Source organism: Mustelus asterias, chromosome 5 (genome assembly GCF_964213995.1).
Source record: "Mustelus asterias chromosome 5, sMusAst1.hap1.1, whole genome shotgun sequence".
In the NCBI taxonomy this organism is placed as follows: Eukaryota; Metazoa; Chordata; class Chondrichthyes; order Carcharhiniformes; family Triakidae; genus Mustelus; species Mustelus asterias.
In genome coordinates this window covers 133,133,166-133,154,332 of record NC_135805.1, presented here as the reverse complement: position 1 = coordinate 133,154,332, position 21,167 = coordinate 133,133,166, and the positions used below count along the sequence as shown (strand labels likewise).

At 40.8% G+C, this 21,167-nt stretch overlaps 1 protein-coding gene across 2 annotated transcripts in view; it reads right to left on the bottom strand.

Moving 5' to 3' along the window:
- Positions 1-21,167, bottom strand: part of fam135a (family with sequence similarity 135 member A) — a 208,960-nt gene that overhangs the window by 124,206 nt on the left and 63,587 nt on the right. Inside the window, exons 1-3 of one of the 2 annotated variants that reach the window (XM_078213302.1) lie at positions 17,153-17,259; positions 13,652-13,722; positions 2,433-2,606 (exon numbers count right to left, since the gene is read on the bottom strand). In XM_078213302.1, the coding sequence (XP_078069428.1) occupies positions 2,433-2,606; positions 13,652-13,701 (224 nt within the window). In that variant the 5' untranslated portion in view covers positions 13,702-13,722; positions 17,153-17,259. Of the gene's footprint in view, positions 1-2,432; positions 2,607-13,651; positions 13,723-17,152; positions 17,260-21,167 lie in introns of those variants that run through there. The other variant, XM_078213301.1, reaches the window with a different exon arrangement.

Here is a 21,167-nt window from a genome sequence, read left to right as displayed (position 1 = left end):
CCCAACGGGTCAATTGCCAGGGGGCATGGATTTAAGGTGATTGGCAGAAGGATTAGAGGGGACAGAGGAAATACATTTTCACCCAGTGGGTGGTGGGCATCTGGAATTCACTGTCTAAATTGGTGGTTGAGGCTGAAACATTCAACTAACTTAAAAGGTTCCTGGATTTGCAAGGCTTAGGGGACAGATTTAAGGTATTAGGCATCAGATGCAGGTGGAATATGAGGAAGAATTTTATTTTACACTGAGTGGTAATGGCATCGAACTTGTTACCTACAAGGTAGTGGAAGCAGATATTATCAATGATTTCAAAAGGAAATTGGATGGGAATTTGGAGGAGCTAATGCACAGCCCTACAAAGGTCAAGTGGGGGAATGGGACCAACGAGTTTGCTCTTCAGAGAGCTGTCATAGAGTCATAGAATCATAGAGGTTTACAAGCATGGAAACAGGCCCTTCGGCCCAACTTATCCACACCGCCCCTTTTTTATAAAACTCCGAAGCTAATCCCAATTGCCCGCATTTAGCCCATATCCCTCTATACCCATCGTACCCATGTAACTATCCAAATACTTTTTAAAAGACAAAATTCTACCCGCCTCGACTACCACCTCTGGCAGCTTGTTTCAGACACTCACCACTGTGTGTGAAAAAATTGCCCCTTTGGATACTTTTGTATCTCTCCCCTTTCACCTTAAACCTATGCCCTCTAGTTTTAGACTCCCCTACCTTTGGGAAAAGATATTGACTATCTACCTTGTCTATGCCCCTCATTATTTTATGGACCTCTATAAGGTCACCCCTCAGCCTCCTATGTTCCAGAGAAAAAAGTCCCAGTCTATTCAGCCTCTCCTTATAACTCAATCCATCAAGTCCCGATAGCATCCTAGTAAATCTTTTCTGCACTCTTTCTAGTTTAATAATATCCTTTCTATAATAGGGTGACCAGAATTGCACACAGTATCCCAAGTGTGGCCTTACCAATATCTTGTACAACTTCAACAAGACGTCCCAACTCCTGTATTCAATGTTCTGACCGATGAAACCAAGCATGCCGAATGCCTTCTTCACCACTCTGTCCACCTGTGACTCCACTTTCAAGGAGCTATGAACATGTACCCCTAGCTCTCTTTGTTCTGTAACTCTCCCCAACGTGCTACCATTAACTGAGTAAGTCCTGCCCTGGTTCAATCTACCAAAATGCATCACCTCGCATTTGTCTAAATTAAACTCCATCTGCCATTTGTCAGCCCACTGGCCCAACTGATCAAGATCCCGTTGCAATTGGAGCTAACTCATGGTCTCAATGGGCCTAATGGCCTCCATCTGTGTCATAAGCAACTATGAGTATTGCAGCTAATTATTTTTGTGAGGGGGTACAATAGGGATAACTAAATATCTTTAGAAATTCTTCAGTCGGGGACTGGATGTTGCTCTTGCCTCACTGAGCAAAATACAGAGATCTTTTTAAGCTCCATTTTAATGCTGAGGTTTTCTATGGAACATCACAATTAAACATTTTAAATACCCATTATGTTCTGTGCTGCTGGCAGACAGGGCAAACAATGTCACAATTGCAATGATGGTGGCCAGGGACAACATTTGAAGTCCAAAATTGAGAAAGGTTTGTCCTTCAATTAATTTCCCCTCGACAGTTCAGTTATAAGCCCAACTACAAAACTATTTGATTTTTTTTTTAAACTTGTAATCTGGTTCAAATAAATCAATCTGTATAAATAATTTATTCACTAATTTTCCCAGCTAACATTTTTATTTCTGTTAAAGTCTAAAAGAAAACATTCATAGTTGTACAATGAATGGGAACTGCTTTTTGAAATTCACATTTAGCTGATGGCATGAGAGAGTCAATCAATATGCTGAACTTGAAAGATCAATGTTTTTTGAGACAGTTATGATTTTTGTCTTACAGGCATATGACACTTTTGAGGTACACCTTTTAGATCTGAACCCTGGAAAGTTGTAAATATAGGGGGCAGACATGCGTGAGCCTGAGAGGGACAAGAGTCTGAGACTTCTACTAGTACTACTATTCCAGTGCTCCATTGCCAAATATGTTCTCACCAGGGAAATTCTAAATCTAGATATATAAAACATACAACTTCCTGCTGGGTGTTTTTAGGTTTACACTAATTCCTCTCCACATGGCTGCAAAGCTGCTATGCATGTTCAGACCCAGCAACATGCTAATCTGTTAGCCAATGGCTTTCTGATGATTAATGAAATCATCACAAAGTTTCTATAGAACCTTACTTGCTGTAGGGCTTGAGATATCATCTAGAATCATACATTGATAAATATAACTTACTGTGACCATTTAGTTCAATCATAGTAACAGTTAATATAATTTTGATCAGTATGATTGAAGCTGTAGGGTATTGTTTCCTCAACAGCTGTTTATCTCTAAAGACTCACCTTATTAGAGGCTGGTGAAGTGCAACCAAGGAGGCATGAATAGTAATTGATACAACAGAGAGATGGAAGTAATCAAACATAACATTGACATGGTGATGAAGTCCTCGATGTAAACTGAAGTGCAACTTCAATGTCCGAGTGCTAATCAGTTGTAGAGAATTTGGGTCATCAAATCTGGAAAGAAATTGTTTTTTTTAAAATCAACTTTAATAAATACTGGGTATGTACTGATTTAATATAGAAACGAATTAAAAAGGAAAACCTGGCTTTTTTGGCAAGGGGCAGCATAGTGACACAGTGGTTAGCACTGCTGCCTCACAGCACCAGGAACCCGGGTTCGATTCCCGGCTTGGGTCACTGTCTGTGTGGAGTCTCCACGTTTTTCCCGTGTGCTGAACATGAAAGATCCCATAGTCTGAAAGACGTGCTGGTTAGGTGCATTGGCCATACTAAATTCTCCCTTAGTGTACCTGAACAGGCGCCAGAGTGTGGCCACTTGGGGATTTTCATAGTAACTTCATTGCAGTGTTAATGTAAGCCAACTTGTGACATTAATAAACAAACTTCTTGTGGTTGGGGAATGGGGTATTTTCCATATAAAAATACAGCTCCCACCTATAATAAAGAAGACTTCTTACTTTAATTTAGCACTGGGCTTTTCCATGCATGGAGGGCAAGCATTTCAGGTTTCCATTTATATCTGGATGAAATCCTGTATTTTCGGTTATGTCACACTAAAGAATTTGCTCAGCAATACACAAGAAGCAACCAAATTCCTGGGTCCCATGTTCAACTTTAGAGAGGTATTACAAGAATCAGCAGGATTCTTGTCCTTTAGATTATTTTGCAGATGCTAAGTGCACAGTAATTGTAGTTAACCAAAGAGATTGAATCAAAGAAATCTACAAATACAGAAGTAACAATGTGAAATATACGATACACTTAAGTGATAACATGGTTCCATTTTCCACCAGGTGCATAAAAAGAATATGCATGGTCACCAGAAAGGCTGATACAACCACTATGTCTTGAAGTATCAGATGGACTAAAGAATTGCAAGGCAAAATAAACTGCAGTCCTGCTAAAAAGTCCACACACAAAAGCTGGCGACAAACAAGGTGCTACCTACTTGGGCATACAAACACTAGGTCTACTATGTGGATATGTTAAAGCAGAAAATTGTCTGTCTGCAGTTGGCAAGGTGTCACATCCATTGTCGAATAGGACAATGTAGCTGAGTTTCTGGCAAAAAGTAAAGAGAACCTCTGGGTGAAGGGAATTACTAAGAAACACCTTTTGTATAGTAGCAGAAAATGACCATTCAAATGCACATTTAATTCCCTTTCGATGAGGATGTCTCTGCACTTGGATTTTACAATATTCAAATGGTTAAAGAAAGAAAGTTATTGGCAAGTACCATTCAACACTTAGATGATCACATCCATATTATGGGTTTTTTCAGTTAAATAATGAATGGTTAAAGCTGGAAAATAGTTACAGCAGTACACATAAGGTCATTGGTTTTCTGTATTTCTTCTCATCCATGCAATTAGGTCAAATTGGCATTTTAGTTTTGCTCCAAAACAGTATGAGCATCTTTTAAAAAACTGGTTACTGCCAGAAATTGATAGCGAATTACACCCTTCTTACAAAGCTGTACCTTTAGTGGACCTCAACCTTCCAGAATCAGATGAACTGGACAATTAGATGTGGAGGTGTTTTTGAAATAAAGTCTCTGCACTAATCCAGCTTTTGTCAGCCACAATTGTACCCAAAACCATGTCCGACAGTGACATTGGGCATTTAGAGTGGTGATATAAAAGTTGTCCACTTGAGAAATGGCAGTCAGACTTCAAAGTGTCATACAACTGTCATTAAGTGTTATCAATAAGACTTCCCAAATGTCACCCATGTACCTAATTGGTTCATCGCTTAAGGTAGCCATGGCAAATTAAAGTAGGTAGGGAAAGTCACACTAGGAAAATAAAACACAGGGTAAAATAATTACCAATCACAATCAGCTAAAAGTAAAATATCAATTAAACACAACAGATATGGACAAGCATCCTGAGATTTTTCATGTGCCTCCTCTTCACTTTGCTAAGTGACATCTTTTTTTGCCTTGAAGGTTTATGATAAAGTTTACCACTCCTAATAGTAGCTCTAAATAAATAATTATCTGTTCTGAACATCCACTGACACCAACTTCTGCTGAAACCTTGCTGTCACTTTCACCTCTCTGTGGTACCCCATCACCCAAACCTGTACACTCACACAGCTCCCTTCCCTTTCAGGCACCAATCTGAGATCCTTCCTTCTTCCTTTACTGTCTACTCTGCCACTTCACTTTCAAAATCTAACACAGTTCATTCTTGAACCTCCCTTATCCTTCAAAGATACTTCCTTAATTACACACTGGTAGCACTTGCATTTTCCTCAGCTAGTGCAAATGAAAACTACTGGAGGGGCCCACTTACAATTTAGAGGGCCAGAAAGCCTAGTCAAACAACTGATTGCACAAGGTATTAAAAAAATCCAGTGAGATTTTGAAGTGTACCAGCTATGTTATGCATAGATGATTTGGAGTTAGGGACCGAGTGTAGTGTGTCCAAGTTCACAAATGACACTAAGATAAGTGGAAGAGCAAAGTGTGCAGAGGGCGCTGAAAGTCTGCAAAGGGATATAGATAGTCTAAGTGAGTGGGCAAGGGTCAGGCAGGTGGAGTACAATGTTGGTAAATGTGAGATCATCCATTTTGGTAGGAATAACAGCAAAATGAACTATTATTTAAATGGTAAAAAATTGCAGCATGCTGCTGTGCAGAGGGACCTGGGTGTCCTTGTGCATGAATTGAAAAATGTTGGTTTACAGGTGCAGCAGGTAATTAAAGCGGTAAATGGAATTTTGTCCTTCATTATTAGAGGGATGGAGTTTAAAAACAGGGAGGTTATTTTGCAGCTGTATAAGGTGCTGGTGAGGCCACACCTGGAGTATTGTGTAGTTTTGGTCTCCTTATCTGAGAAAGGATATACTGGCACTGGAGGGGGTACATAGGAGATTCACTAGGTTGATTTCAGAGTTAAGAGGTTTGGCTTATGAGGAGAGACGGAGTAGAGTGGGACTATACTCATTGAAATTCAGAAGAATGAGAGTGAATCTTATAAAAACTTATTATGAATAGGGAATAGATAAGATAGAAGCAGGGAGGTTGTTTCCACTGGCGGGTGAAACTAGAACTAGGGGGCATAGCCTCAAAATAAGGGGGAGCAAGTTTAGAACTGAGTTGAGGAGGAACTACTTCACCCAAAGGATTGTGAATCTGTGGAATTCCCTGCCCAGTGAAGCGGTTGAGGCTACCTCATTGAATGCTTTTAAGGCAAAGATAGACAGATTTTTGAACAGTAAAATAATTAAGGGTTATGGTGAGCGGGCCACGTAAGTGGAGCTGAGTCCACGAAAAGATCAGCCATGATTTTATTGAATGTCGGAGCATTCGAGAATGTCGAGGGGCCAGATGGCCTACTCCTGTTCCTGGTTCTTATGTTTGAAGCCTTAGAGACCTACTGCTTGCGTGGACATATTACCAACCATACAGCCAGACTAAAAATGCCAATTGCTGTGATCCAGTAAAAAACAGTTGGGGGCAGGGGAACATCTTTGTGAGAGATGAAACTTTCATCCTAAAAATATGCTGACATTTCACAATAGGGGAAAATGAACGTCGCTCTTTAACTGTTGGTGGTCTCTCAAAATAGAGTTAATCAAGTACGTCAGGCTTGATGAGTCTTCAGATGACTGAAGAGCCTGATTCCAGATTGACAAGTTCTGCCACAGTTTTGTTACGAAGTAAGGGGTGGGGGGGTGGGGTGTTGGTGGTGGTGGTGGTATTCGCAGCCCCGAATTGGCTACCCTCTCCTTCCCTCTACCACCACCGTTCTGCTTTGCTGTCGACCCTTTTTAACCAGAAAACATGGGTTGTGCTTTGCAGAGAGGATCACATTAACTTACATGATGCACTTCCCACAGCATGCTTTTCAACTGTGAAATATACTCAAGTGCATCCAGCTGCAAACCTGACCCATTTCGCATGGAGTTGAACATAAACTTCATCCTTCCAATTTCAGGTCCGCCCATGATCACTAATCTCAGTCACATTTAATGCTCCTCCTTTGATGGTTCATCAGAACCATTTCCTCCACCATGTGAATATATTTGATCTATGCCTTTACGCTTGCACGGAACATAAGCACTGACACACACCAGTTTTGGTCGCATGATCTCTTTCTATGCCCAATATTCTATATAACCGTTCAATTATATTAGCGCACTTTATTACAGAGGTGCTCTGTTTCTCCTTTTCATTTCATCCTTCGTTTCAACAAATGCATTTTTCTTCTTTTCAGATGGCAAGGTCAAACTTCAATAATCTTCAGCTTTCAATCTCATTCTTGTCTTTTCACTTTTCTTTTGATCTTATCCCTCCTTCTAAATTCACCCCTCACCATATATATCCTCTGACCATCTCACCTCTGACCTCAAATTATCTATTCTCACCCTCAACCCACCAAATTATGATCTTGCAGTGATGCTGAGCTTTTCTTTAATTGTCTTTGTTTCTATGCTTATTATTATGACCAAAAGGTTTCACTCCCCATCTAGGCAATTCCTTGGTCTTTCAGCCCAATTCATTTGGACCCCTCTGCTCCGCGTTTTTCTTGAGAATTTTTAGGATGGTGAGAGATTTGTCATAATTACACTCAAACCCATCTCCTTTTGATATGCAGTGTTCAATTCTCTCAGGTCTAACGCAGACATCAAAGCAATTTGATGTACAACAGAAGCAAATCTACCTTGCCACTGTTGAATGGCAAATCTCAGAAAACACCATCCCAGCTCTAGACACTGATCTCACTACTGAACACCATCATCATTCACCAATGTGTTACTGACCTCCTCTGAAGAGATCTTGCCCTTCCATGGCCTCCAACCTCACAGCTCTGCAATCTTGCATCTAATCCTTTTCCTAAGACTCAAGACTGATCTTGCCCCAAACTTACTTTGCCTTACCTTGACACTATTGTCCCCTGTGCAGTTCCTATCCACCTACATCTGACTCTTCTGATGCCCTCCACTGTCTTCCAACCCCAACTGTTTTCTTTCCATTATAACAACTTATATTTATATAGAACATTCAACAAAAGGTCCAAAACCATTTCAGATGCACAAACAAGCAAAAATATGACACTGAGCACATAGAGATATTAAGACAGATGGTCAAAGAGGTAAATTTTAATGAACATGTTAAAAGGAGGAAGGAGAAGAGTGGGCAATTCCAGAGCTTAGGGTATAGACAGCTGAAAGCACAGCCAACAAGGGTGGAGCAATTAAAGTCAGGGCTGCTCAAGAGACCAGAATTAGAGGAGGCAGACCTTTTGGATCATTGTAGCACTGGGGCAGATTACAGGGATAGGGAGGGTGCAAGGCCCCTGAAAATCAGGATAAGAATTTTAAAATCAAGCTGTTGCTTTACTGGTGGCCTGTGCAGACCAGCAATTTTAGGGCCGAAGGATGAATGGGATTTGATGAAAGTTAGGACATGTGCAGAATTTTGGTTGACTGGAAATTTACTGAGGGTAGAATGTAGGAGGCCAGTCAAGTTTGGAGGTAACCAAGTCATGGCTGACGGTTTCAGCAGAAGAGCTAAGGCAGGACCATATTACGGAGGTGGAAATTTGTGGTCTTAGTGAAGGCACAGATAATATGGTAGAATGTTAGTGTTATACTTGACCCCAAGGCGGAGGTTGCGAACAGTCTGGTTCAGCCTCAAGACAGTTGCCAGGGCGATGGATGGAGTCAGTAAAGTGGGAGTGGATTGCGGTAGGGTCTAAAGACAATAGTTGCAGTTGTTACAGATAGGCGAAAAAGGCAAAACTGAACTCCTTTACTTTATCACCATCTGTCAGTAAGCAGAGGTGCTTAAACTTTTGAAATAACCGTGACATGTTCCCCCAAACCCTCTGTTGGTGGAGGTCAATTTTTAAAAATGATTCACAGCAAACTCTTTAGGGTTAAATTAGAAGTATAATTTATTTACACATTGAAATCCAGTCGCCACTTCATACATACATAGAAAGAATAAAATACAAAAGAGGAGCTTTTTACAACTATGAATACCTTAAAAGAAAAAGCACCACAGATATAGATATCAGTTCACGTGACTGTCGGAGTCCAAAAAGATAGAGTTCAGTGAGGGCTCCTTCACAGAGGAGCTATAGTTCTGGCCGGTTCAGCTAGCTGAAGCAGGAGTTTGCAGAATTCTTTAAGTTAATGGTGATGCAATGAGATGAGGTTGGCATACAGAGATTTGGTCAGCTCAGCAGGAATCTTCCAGAGGAAACAGGCTCCAAGGACTTGGACTTGATGCATCCTATTGGTCAGCCTGGAGTCCTGCTCTGATGTTTGCAGGCTGGAGTTTAAACAGCAGACTGAGTTACAAGCCTAGAAATGTAATATTAAAACTTTCCAAAGACCAGAAGCTTAGATCATGTGATCAATGAGTCAAGCTAACAAATAATTTTTATGCCTCCGTTCAAAATCCACTGCTGACCTTAGTAGATGGTGATTTTTAGCACCTCTGAAGATACAACAAGTTTCGATCGCTCTCCCTTTTGTTATACTCCAGGCTGGGAAGACAAGTTGTCTGCTGGTCCCTGGTTTTGTTGATTATAATGTGTTGTACTGTGTCTTCACAATTTGAACTGTGGAGGAGAGCTGAGGTTTTGTCCGATAACTACTGTTGAAATTTTGATTTTGTAGTAGGTAAGTATGGAATCAAGTGAGTGCAGTCACATGCAGTTGGATGACTGTCGAGAGGTGCTGAAGGAGAATGGTGGGGGGGAAATCAGCTGCGTCAAAGGCTGCAGACAGGTTGAGAAGGAGAAGAATGAACCTCGTCACAATTACACAGGATGTGTGCCACAAGGTTATGCCCCTTTGCTTTTGAAAGAATGACTTTTCAATTTGATTGACTGGTGGCATGATAGCACAATGGTTAGCACTGCTGCTTCACAGCGATAGGGACCCAGGTTCGATTCCCGATTGGTTCACTGTCTGTGCGGAGTCTGCATGTTCTCCCCGTGTCTGCGTGGGTTTCCTCCGGGTGCTCCGGTTTCCTCCCACAGTCTGAATGACATGCTGGTTAGGTACATTGGCCATGCTAAATTCCCCCTCAGCGTACCCGAACAGGCACCGGAGTGTGGCAATGAGGGGATTTTCACAGTAACTTCACTGCAATGTTAATGTAAGCCTACTTGTGACACTAATCAATAAATAAATTTGAATTGAGAGAGTAGACTGCTTAAAAATGCAAGACCATATTCCAATGTAAAGGTGAGAAACAAACTAATCACCCTCATGGGAGTATGGAGAGAGAGAGAGAGAGAGAGAGATATATATTCCTATAATCCAGACACTCATCAAAACACATAACTGTCCAAGAACAGCTAGATGAAATACACAAAAGTGCTGAATATTGAAACAATGGCTGCCACAGACAGGCACACCCAAAAGATCTTGGAATAATGGGTGAAGTATTTCAAGGCAACACTGCCCAACCATTAGATAGAGATTGTAAGTGCCAGAGGTAGTGTCAAGAAAGTCTTCAGCAGAGGAAGCAGGCTGAAATCTGTTCTCTCTCTCCCTTGTCTCTTTTGGAATAAGCCTGGTTCATGAGGTCAACTCTACCAGAAACCTATCAGCGAACAGAGATCTCATAATAGTTGCAGCATCTTCTACTTGGAGTCATAAGAGGTTTACAGCATGCAAACAGGCCCTTCGGTCCAACTTGTCCATGCCGCCCTTTTTTTAAAAAAACCCATTAGGCTAGTCCCAATTGCCTGCCTTTGGCCCATATCCCTTTATATCCATCTTACCCATGTAACTGTCTAAATGCTTTTAAAAAATATTCTACCCGCCTCTACTACTACCGCTGGCAGCTTGTTCCAGGCATTCACCACCCTCTGTGAAAAAATTGAACCCTCTGGACCCTTTTGTATCTCTCCCCTCTCACTTAAGAGAACCCCACCTTTGGGAAAAGATGTTGACTATCTAACTGATCTATGCCCCTCATTATTTTATAGACCTCTATAAGGTCACCCCTAAGTCTCCTGTGCACCAGGGAAAAGTCCCAGTCTATCCAGCCTCTCCTCCTAACTCAAACCATCAAGTCCCGGTAGCATCCTAGGAAATCTTTTCTGCACTCTCTCTAGTTTAATAATATCCTTTCTATAATAGGGTGACCATAACTGTACACAGTATTCCAAGTGTGGCCTTACTAATGTCTTGTGCAACTTCAATAAGACGTCCCAACTCCTGTATTCAATATTCTGACCAATGAAACCAAACATGCCGAATGCCTTCTTCACCACTCTGTCCACCATGACTCCACTTTCAAGGAGCTATGAACCTGTACCCCTAGTTCTCTTTGTTCTATAACTCTCCCCAATACCCTTCCATTAACTGAGTAAGTCCTGCCCTGGTTCAATCTACCAAAATGCATCACTTCGCATTTATCTAAATTAAACTCCATCTGCCATTCATCAGTCCACTGGCCCAATTGATCAAGATCCCGTTGCAATCCTAGATAACCTTCTTCACTGTCCACTATGTCCCCAATCTTGGTGACATCTGCAAACTTACTAACCGTGCCTCCTATATTCTAATCGAAATCATTAATATAACCGACAAATGACAGTGGACCCAGCACCGATCCGTGAGGCATAGGCCTCCAGTTTGAAAAACAACCCTCTACAGCCACCCTCTGTCTTCTGTCATCAAGCCAATTTTGTATCAATTTGGCCACCTCACCCTGATTTAACCTTATGCAAAAACCTATCATGCGGTACCTTGTCAAAGGCTTCGCTAAAGTCCATGTAGACAACATCAACTGCACTGCCCTCATCTACCTTCTTGGTTATCCCTTCAAAAAACTCAATCAAATTTGTGAGACATGATTTTCCACTCACAAAGCCATACTGACTGTCCCTAATCAGTCCTTGCTTCTCTAAATGCCTGTAGATCCTGTCTCTCAGAATACCTTCTAACAACTTACCCTAAATTGATGTTAGGCTCACCGGCCTGTAGTTCTCAGGCTTTTCCCTGCAGCCCTTCTTAAACTGAAACTTCTGACTGCACCCAAGAAATCAGCTTATCTAAATTAGAGGCATATTTAAAATCTCTGCCTCAGGGACGATCAAAGGACACCTAACCGTATATTCTTAGACTGTTTTTCTGTAGGACTTTATCTCCCCTTATTTCTGATATGAGCACACACACGTCTGTGTGTTGTGAACGTACGTGTGCAAGCATGCCCGTGTGCAGGTGCCCAATTTACTTCATGAAGGCCAAATGTTTGATGTCGCATTTTCAATATTTTTCTCCAATTTTGAGTGTAATAAATTTGCTCTCTTTTGACTCCAAGAAACCCTTTATTTGATTAGATCCTTATTACTCACAGCTAAATAGTTCAATACATTCTGATTTGGAAAAGGTATATCCTCGTGAAAAATAAACTTGCTCCTTTGTTGTGCCCAACCGCGAGGGGTGCCATTTCACTCCTTCTCACCTGGTCATAACAGATGACATGTGTGACTTTAATAACACCATTCTGGTATTGTTAACACCGTTCCAGTATTTTGGCAATCAACCTGATCGCAGAGATTCAAACATGGAATTCCAGGAAATATAATCATAAATTTGGGAGGTAACAACACATTCAATGACTATAGTGAAGGGAGGGAGGTTGGGGATAGAGTGGAACTTTACAAGGACAGAGGAGTCACAGTTGTTATTCCTGAGAGGGGCGATCTTATAGATTAGAGAGAGGGGAAGAACTTGAAGAGAACATCAGCTAACCTGTGAGTCAGGATGGGAGTTGGGTGATCAGTACTTTAGTGGAAATAGGGTCAGAGAACAGAAGGTGTGTTTCATGGACAAGGCAAGACAATCTCAGAGACGAGATTAGGGGTGATAGGAGGTAGCTTATGAAAATATATCAAGTCAATTCAGGACTATATCGGGGTAGGGGGTGATGCTGGTGATGGAAGACAGAGGAAACTCAGCCTGTGGTTAAGGGACAGTCATGAAGTGGAAGAGACAACTGATTGGATTATCTCAATAGTGAAGATCAGGAAATTCATCATCTGATTACATTGTTATTGGAGGTGAAGATGGGAGAGAGTGATTTAAGAATATGGCTTGCAGTAGAGATGCTGAGGTACCTATACCTACTTGTATAAAGAAGTTATGGGTGTACAGTTCTATACCTCCCCTTCTTTCTCAATGTCCAAAACCAGTCACCATTAACTACAACCTTGGATGATTCTTAAGGAAGAGATATTTCAGGTAAAGGCTAAGCACAATCCATCAAGATGGAAAGCCAGGGAACCAAAGCCAGAGTTCCTTGTATAATGAGTGAGATGGAAAATATGATGAAACATAAAAACAAGGTGTATGATGCATGTAAGGTGAATTCTTGAAGTGATAATCAGGCCAAATACAATTAAGTTGAGAAGAGTGGTAAAGAAGGAAGAAAGACAGGCAACAAAATAATATCAGGATAGAAGGGCAGTTAACATAAAACGGAACTCAAAAATCTTTACTGGCACTTAAACATAATAAGCAGGCGGTTCTAACATACGGCTATTCACGTGGACATCAAAACAAACTCTTTGATGTAATTAAAGCTCGAGACCAGAAGGCAGTAAGTAAAGAACTGAAAGACTATAAAAACAGAAAAGGTAACAGAAAAGCTGTGACAGGACAAAGGCAACAAGGAGGCTGTCAGAAAGAAATAACCACACATTGTTGGAAGCATTTTTTATTTTGTGTGTGGATTTTTTATTTTGTACATAAGCAACATAGATTGGCTTGCTACAAAAGTAGGCAATCAGGATCGAGGAGCGAATCTACACCATTGAACATGGAATAGATATTGGCAGAAGACCTGTATTCTCAACACTATAGTTAAAGCATCAACTTTCTGAGAAACTTAGGATGGCAATAAATTGGACCTTGCCATAATCACCCAGATTCCAAAAATAAAATAAAAATCTATTTATAAACACCAAAGGTTGGCTGCAAACTAAAATCTCCACATAACTTGGTACCATTATTTCAAGATAATAAAAGAAAATAATATTAAACTTTTGATGAATACTCACGTAAAATCTTTGTCAGTGAAATTGAGGTCTAAAGACAATTGGAAATCCATCTCATTCAGGGACTCTTCAATCTGGACATAAAAAGTTACCATTATTTTTACTTTCTTGACCAATTTATAATTTTTTTACTTCAAATCAGTTCAAACATGACAAATATTAAGATTGTTCATTTTTGTAACTCAAGGTTTTAGTCGACAGTGTGCCTTTTATGAATTTAATTCCTTACTAAAATATATAAATTACTGAAATGTTAAACATATTACTAACAGAATAAAAGCAGTAAATAAAGCAACAATGAAAGATTTTCCAAAACTGGGATGTTTATACTTATCTAGGGCTATGAAATTCTGAGCATATATTGAAGTTAATGAAATCAGATTGAGCGCCATCTGCAACCTTATTATTGGGCACTGCATACAGCTCATGGATTTTACTGGAACTTGGTTCACGGAAAGCAATGCCTTGCACTTACTGAATTTTCCCCACTCAGCTATATTTGCCACCATCTTCCTCAAACCATTCCACTGACAGTTGTTGTTATTACCAAATCACACTTGGCCTGTTCTTGCCTTCACCAGTATCTTTTCTTTCTTTGAACACTACATCTTGTTTTAACTCTTCTCCCCCTAAATTCTCATTCACTGCCCGATACCCACCCATTTCTTGCTGTGATATCCTCCCCGCTTTTGTCTCCAGCTCCAGCACTCTTTGACTCTCCATTCTTGGCAATTTCAATCTGAAACTCTGTCTCTTTCCTATTCTGATTTCCTGAAGCTTTTTTCTCTACTTTAAACTCTGCTCCATATTCAATCACCCTAGCTCTATCTTTCTGTATCTCCAATCCTATCGCCTCAATCAGACAAGACCATCAGAAATGGCATCTTATTATGCCCTTTCAACCAGACTTCTTTCTGCATCTGCCCCTGGAATATACTCTTACCCAAGTTGTTCAAAATTGTACTTTCAAACACCTGACTGAGTGGTCTTCGGTCCATCATGTACCACGATACTCAAGCAGCAGCAAAACCCTGTTTCTTCCATTCTGTGGCCCTCCCCAGGCTTCCACCATCACTCTCAGCTTCACAGTTTATCTGGCACATAAAATGATTTAGCAATTCATTGGTATATCTGACTAAACCACATTCAGCTTAATTGGGACTTATTCTTCTGTCAAACTCTATATAGCAAAGACAGGCCCCAATTTATTTTAATTGGTATCAATCTCCTTAAACAGCTCGCCTCTGCTCACTCCTTCTCACTTTCCACAAGTGAGGAAAGCTCATAGACATATTTGTCACTAAATTTGAAACGGTCTATTGAATTGCTTGTTCACTCCCCCCGTCTACCAAAAAAGATTCCCCAAGATTCTTCTTTGCCCACCCCCTGAATTTGTCTTTGTCTGTCTCATGTCACACCCTCCCCAGTTTATCGTTTTCTATAAATTCATCTTTGCATCCTCTCGTCTTCTATAAATTCATCTGTGCATCCTCTCGTCTTCTATAAATTCATCTTTGCATCCTCTCGTCTTCATCCCCACTAAACTGTTGAGCACTAACCTCCCACCTGATGCTTTTACTGGCTGACATAGTTCCTCTCCTCAGTTATTGTTTTTTAAGAACCTCCATCATTACCCACTCCGAAACGGAACAACCATCAACCCTTGTCCTTGCAAACTAACACGCATCTCAACCTCATTTTCTTTTCCAAATCCATTCATTCACACAAATCTCTCCAAATCTTTACCACAGCATTGACATAGTTCTCATCAGAAGTATAAATGACATCCATTGTAATTGTGCTATAATGCTGTTTTCTCAACCTCGCTTCAGACAATGACACAGTAACTCACTGCTGCTTTGGCAGCTTTGTCCAAATGATGTCGAGCTTCCTGATGAAGCTGCACTCATCCAGGATTGTGGAGAGTATTCCATCACACTCCTTGGAGACGGTGGACGGGCTTTGGGCAGTCAGGAGGTGAGTTACTCAGTACACCAATGACTTCCCTGTTGTTCAGGAATGGATTTCTTTTTTTTATTCTTTCACAGGATGTGAGCATCTTTGGCAAGGCCAGCATTTTTATTGTTCACCCCGAATTTCCCTCGAGGTGGTGGTGGTGAGCTATCTTCTTGAACCGCTGCAGTTTATGTGGTGTAGTTACACCCAGGGTACTGCTTGGGAGGGAGTTCCAGGATTTTGACCCAGCGACAGTGAAGGAACAGTAATACAGTTCAGAGTCAGAATAGTGTGTGGCTTGGATGGGAATTTGCAGCTGGTGGCATTCGCATGTATCTGCTGCCCTTGTCCTTTTAGGTGGTAGAGGTTGTGCATTTGGAAGGTATTGTTGAAGGAGCCTTGGTGAGTTGCTACACTGCTGCCACTGTGTGTGTCAGTGATTGAAGGAATGCATGTTTCAGATAGTGGACAGGTACCAATCAAGCAGGCTGCTTTGTCCTAGATGATGTCGAGCTTTCTAATGAAGCTGCACTCATCCAGGGTTGTGGAGAATATTCCATCACACTCCTGACCTATTCCTTGGAGACGGTGGACAGGCGTTAGGCAGTCAGGAAGTGAGTTACTCAGTCAGAATTCTTATCCTCTGATCTGCTCTTGCAGACACAGTATTTATATGGCTGCTCCAAGTCAGCTTCTGGTCAATACTAACCCCAAAGGATGTTAAGGGGGGATTCAGCAACGGTAATGCCATTGAGTGTCAAGGCAAGATTGCTGCATTCTCTCTTGTTTGAGATAGTCATTGCCTGTGTTAGGGAACTGATCAGAAACTCCAAAGTATGTTGTGAAGCCTGACTTGACCCCAACTATTTTTTTTAAATTTTGGCATTGGTGTGAGAATAAGGTGTCTGACTCCAGGTGTGATTCTGTTGACACACTGGGAAGCTTTTATCAAAACAAACTTTATTTTAACAATACAGTTTAAATACAAATTAGCTTAACTTCTAACAATTGAAATACTTAAACATGACTAGATATTATTCCTAACTGCCAACGTATCTCTATTAGTTCCAATTTAAGCAATATTCCTCATGTTCCTTGAACTCCTCGTCAAAATGGCCTGTCAGTCCTCAAACATCCAGAACATCTCTGGAGAGAGAGACCTATTTTCCAGCAAGTCCAAAACAGCTGACTCCAGAAAGAGAGAGAGAAAGAGAGACCTTATGCTCCTTGCAGATCCAAGCAGAATCTGCCCATTTTCTCTGTAAGCCTAGTTCCTCACATTAGCTCATGACCCGGACTCTGCAAATAAACCTAATTAAACCCTACTCTGAAACCCAAGGAGACAACCCCAAAAATAAACAAAACTGCAATAACTCAGATTAAAATAAACACCCCAATATCTAGGATCAATTATTCGTCTATGTTCTCAGTATGTGGGCTGCTTGGAGCAGACAGATCGGCATCAATTAAACAAAGTGGGCTCTTAAACATGCCCTTCACAACAACCATGACATAAATACATTTCTTAAAGGCACAGTATCTTCACACCTGGCACTTGTGTGGCTCAAATGATACTTTCCACTATCAGCCCAATCCAGTATGTTGTGCAGGTCTTGCTGCATATGGGCATGGACTGCGTCAGTATCTGAGGAGTCATGAATGGTGCTGAACATTGTGCAATCATCAGCAAGTATCCACACTTCTGATCTGATGACAGAAGGAAGGTAATTTGTAAGCTAAAATTGGTTAGGCCTAGGACCTGAAGAACATCAGTAATGATGTCCTGGATTGAAATTATTGACCACCAACAACCATCTTCCTTGGTGCTAAGTATGACTCCGACCACTGGGGAATTTCCAGCCTCCCCCGCCCCCCCCCCCCCCAACTTTCGATTAACATTGACTCCAGTTTTGCTAGGGATCCTTAATGCCACACTTGGTCAAATGTGGTCTTGATGTCAAGGGCAGTCAATCCCATCTCACCTCCTGAGTTTAGCTCTATTGTTCATGCTTGATCTAAGTCTGTAATGAGTTCAGGAACTGAGTGGCCATGGCGGAACCCAAACGGAGTGCCTGTAAGCAGGTTGTTTCTGAGTAAGTGCCACTTGATAGCAATGTTAATGACCCGTCCAACATTTATGGACAATTGAGAGTAGACTAATGGGGCAATAATTGGCCAGTTTGGATCTGCCAGAGCATCTGGAACAGTCTTTCTCTACCTAATGTAGATACGTTACTTCTAAAACCCACAGTATTAATCTTTGCTCCCATCTCTTTCTCACCTCCATACTAATCTTTGATGGCATCATCCACAGACATTAGGTCAAGTTTTCTGTGTACAATGTCTACACTCAGTCCCATCTCTCCACCATAATTCGTGTTACATTTAGCCAGCTCTATTCTGTTTGACTGCATGCCTGACATCCATTCATTAGGATCTTATAGTACAGCAAAAATATATTTGGGCCATCCTCTTCGAAATAACTACTCAATTTAGTCCCAATTTCCAGCTTTTTTATCCATAGTCTTGCAAATTAGTCTTATTCGGGAAATGTTGAATTGCCTTTCAAAGTTTCTATAAACTAAACTAAATTTGGGAGCAGGGGCTCATGGGATGGGAGATTTGGAAAGTAATACTAAAAAGGACAAGGCAATAGAGCAGGGTAGCAATGCGGGTAGTGTGACAGGAAAGGACAAAGTATATAAATATAAGATTGCACCAGCAAATAAGGTCAAAGTGGAAAAGAATGGCAAAAAAGACTGAATTAAAAGCTCTTTAACTGAATGTCAAGATGGATGAGTTGATAGGACAATTAGAAAATAAATGAGTCTGATATAATAGTCATTACAGAGACATGGTTGCAAGGTAACCAAGTCTGGGAACTAAAACTTCAAGGGCCTTTGACATTTCATAAGAATAACAAAAACGTTACAGGAGGTGGGACAGCTAATGAAGGATGAAATCAGAATAGAGAGAGAAATTATCTTGATTCAGAGGATCAAAATTTACTTGGATGGAGACAAGAAATAGCAAAGGAAAGTCACTGGTAAGAGCAGTTTATTGGCCCTGGCAGTAGCTACATTGTAGGATGGAGTATAAATCAAGAAATAACAGGCTTGTAATGTAATTGGCAAAGATAGCCTGAAGGATGAATTCACAGAGCTCATTGTGTTTTGGACAGTTCCTTAGAAGAATGGTTACAAGGTTAGGATGGGGGTTTGGGCCTAGGTAGGCTGCTCCTTCAGAGGGCTGATGCAGACTTGATGGGCCAAACGGTCTCTTCTGTACTGTAGGGATTCTATAAACATGTTCTGGAACCAATCACGGAACACATTGCATCAAAATAGTCTATGCCCAGCTATAAAGAAAGGACAAGGAAAGGACAAAGCATACAAACATAAGATTGCACCAGCATATGAGGCCAAAATGGGAAAAATTACAAAAAAATAAACGAGTCTGATATAATAGTCATTACAGAGCCATGGTTGCAGAGTAAGTGTCATTAATTTATCCTGTTTATTTCACATCTAGGTCTAGCGATAAGACAGAATTAATTAATGCCTCAGAGCAAAAGAATCTTCTAAGTAACAGTGACCATAACATGCTAAAATTTTACATTCAGTTTAAGCGTAAAAAATGTGGATCTGAAACTAGTGTTTTAAACTTAAATAAGGGCAATTACAATGGCCTGAAGACAGAGTTGGCTAAAGTGAAATGGGAAAAACAGGTCAAAGGGCAAGACAGAAGAGAAACAGTGGCAAACATTTAGGAGATAGTTCATAACTATATTCCATTGAGAAAAACAGACTCTACAAGAGTGGGCTGAATGGCCTACTTCTGCTCCTATATCTTATGGTCTAAGGATGCATCACCCTTGGCTAAGATTCATCAAAAAGAATAGATGTACACTGCTATGAATATTAGTGGTTGGCCAGAAGACTTAGAAAAGTCTTGAAACAAGCAAAGGATGAATTAAAAAAGAGGTAGAAGCTGACGTACGAGAGAAAATTAGCAAGCAAGATCAAAAGAGGTAATAAAAGCTTCTACAAGTACATAGTAGGGAAAAGAACAAAACTGAGTACTGATCCTTAGAGGGAAATTAATAATGAGAAACAAAGGTGGAGACAAATATTTTTCACATGTCTTAACAGCAGAAGAGCATCCCAAGAAATGTAGAAAAGCAGGGGATAAGGAACTTAAAACAGTCATGATCACTAGAGGAAAGGTACCAGGAAAACTGATAGGGCTAAAGGCAGAAAAGTCTCTTGGACTGAATCCTAGCATCTTAATCAAAGTGGCTACAGAGATAAGGATAGAGTCAGTTGTCTACGTATCTCAAAGTCTTTTTTTTTGTGGAGCTTAGCATTTCTATAGCCCTGAATCACCCAGTCATCTAGGTAAGCTATTAAAATTTCTATAGCAGTCATCTAAGTAATCTGTTTCTACTCCTAGCGCAATGCCCACCTGATCATCTTAAGATGCCCTGATCACTTTTAGAAGCCTGCCTGACCCTGGAAACACTGTTGCTAGGGAGATTTCTGCCTTTCAGGCCTTTTTACAGTTGCTAGGCAGATTTCTATCTTTCAGGCCATTTTAAATTCTCGTTACTGCTGCTGCTAGGCAAATCCTTGATAGGGTCATTCCATTGAAGATGTGTTTACCCTGGAAATCGACGGAGATGAAAACGAGAGCTGGACCTAGAGGGAATCCCATGGAAACATTATCTGTTTGGGTATACATGACGTGTTGTTAAATTGAACTCAACTGCACAAGTTGCTGAGTTTATCATACAAATTCAGACAACAGGGGTGCATCTGGACCACTATGATACAGTGACTCTGTGCAAATGTCTATGGCTTCCTTGAGCGGTACATTAATGAATAGACCAGCAATGTCGAACAAGCAAATGGGCATGGCATTGCTATTGATGTGCAAGTCCTGTATGGTCTTAACTAATTTGAAAAAAATAACTATTTCAACTATTTGACCAATTCATGTTTTGCAGATCCATTCATAGGTAAGACAGGCCATAAAGGGGCATCACTTTTGTTATTTTGAGCAGCCCACGTCTCTGGATACAATGAACCATGAGGGCAAATGCTATCATAGACACAATCTGGCAGCTCTTATGCTTACACAAGTCCAATAGACGTTTTGTAACTTGCTTTTGAGTAGGCTGTGCAGTCATGCTTAGCGGTGGGTCCAATGGATTTGAATTTGGACCCAGCATTAAGAACAGTGCTCATTTTGGCACAGTAGTCACACTTGTTCAGGATGACTATTCCAGTTCCCTAAGCTTATAGATGTGTATGTCTGGATTAGCCTTAAGGTATAGCAATGCTATCTGATATTTTTGCTGCATGTGAAAGTATGCCAAGTCATTGGGTATTTCGCAATATGCATGCACTAGATCAACTAGACATGTTTTCAAGCGTTCAGCATCTTCAATGAATGCTAGTTTGTGGCAGGATAGCTGGGAATAGAGACGTTTGAACTCAGAAAATATCTCTGCCTGTTTGATGTGGAACAAATGTACATCAAAATTGACACCACACACAATAAC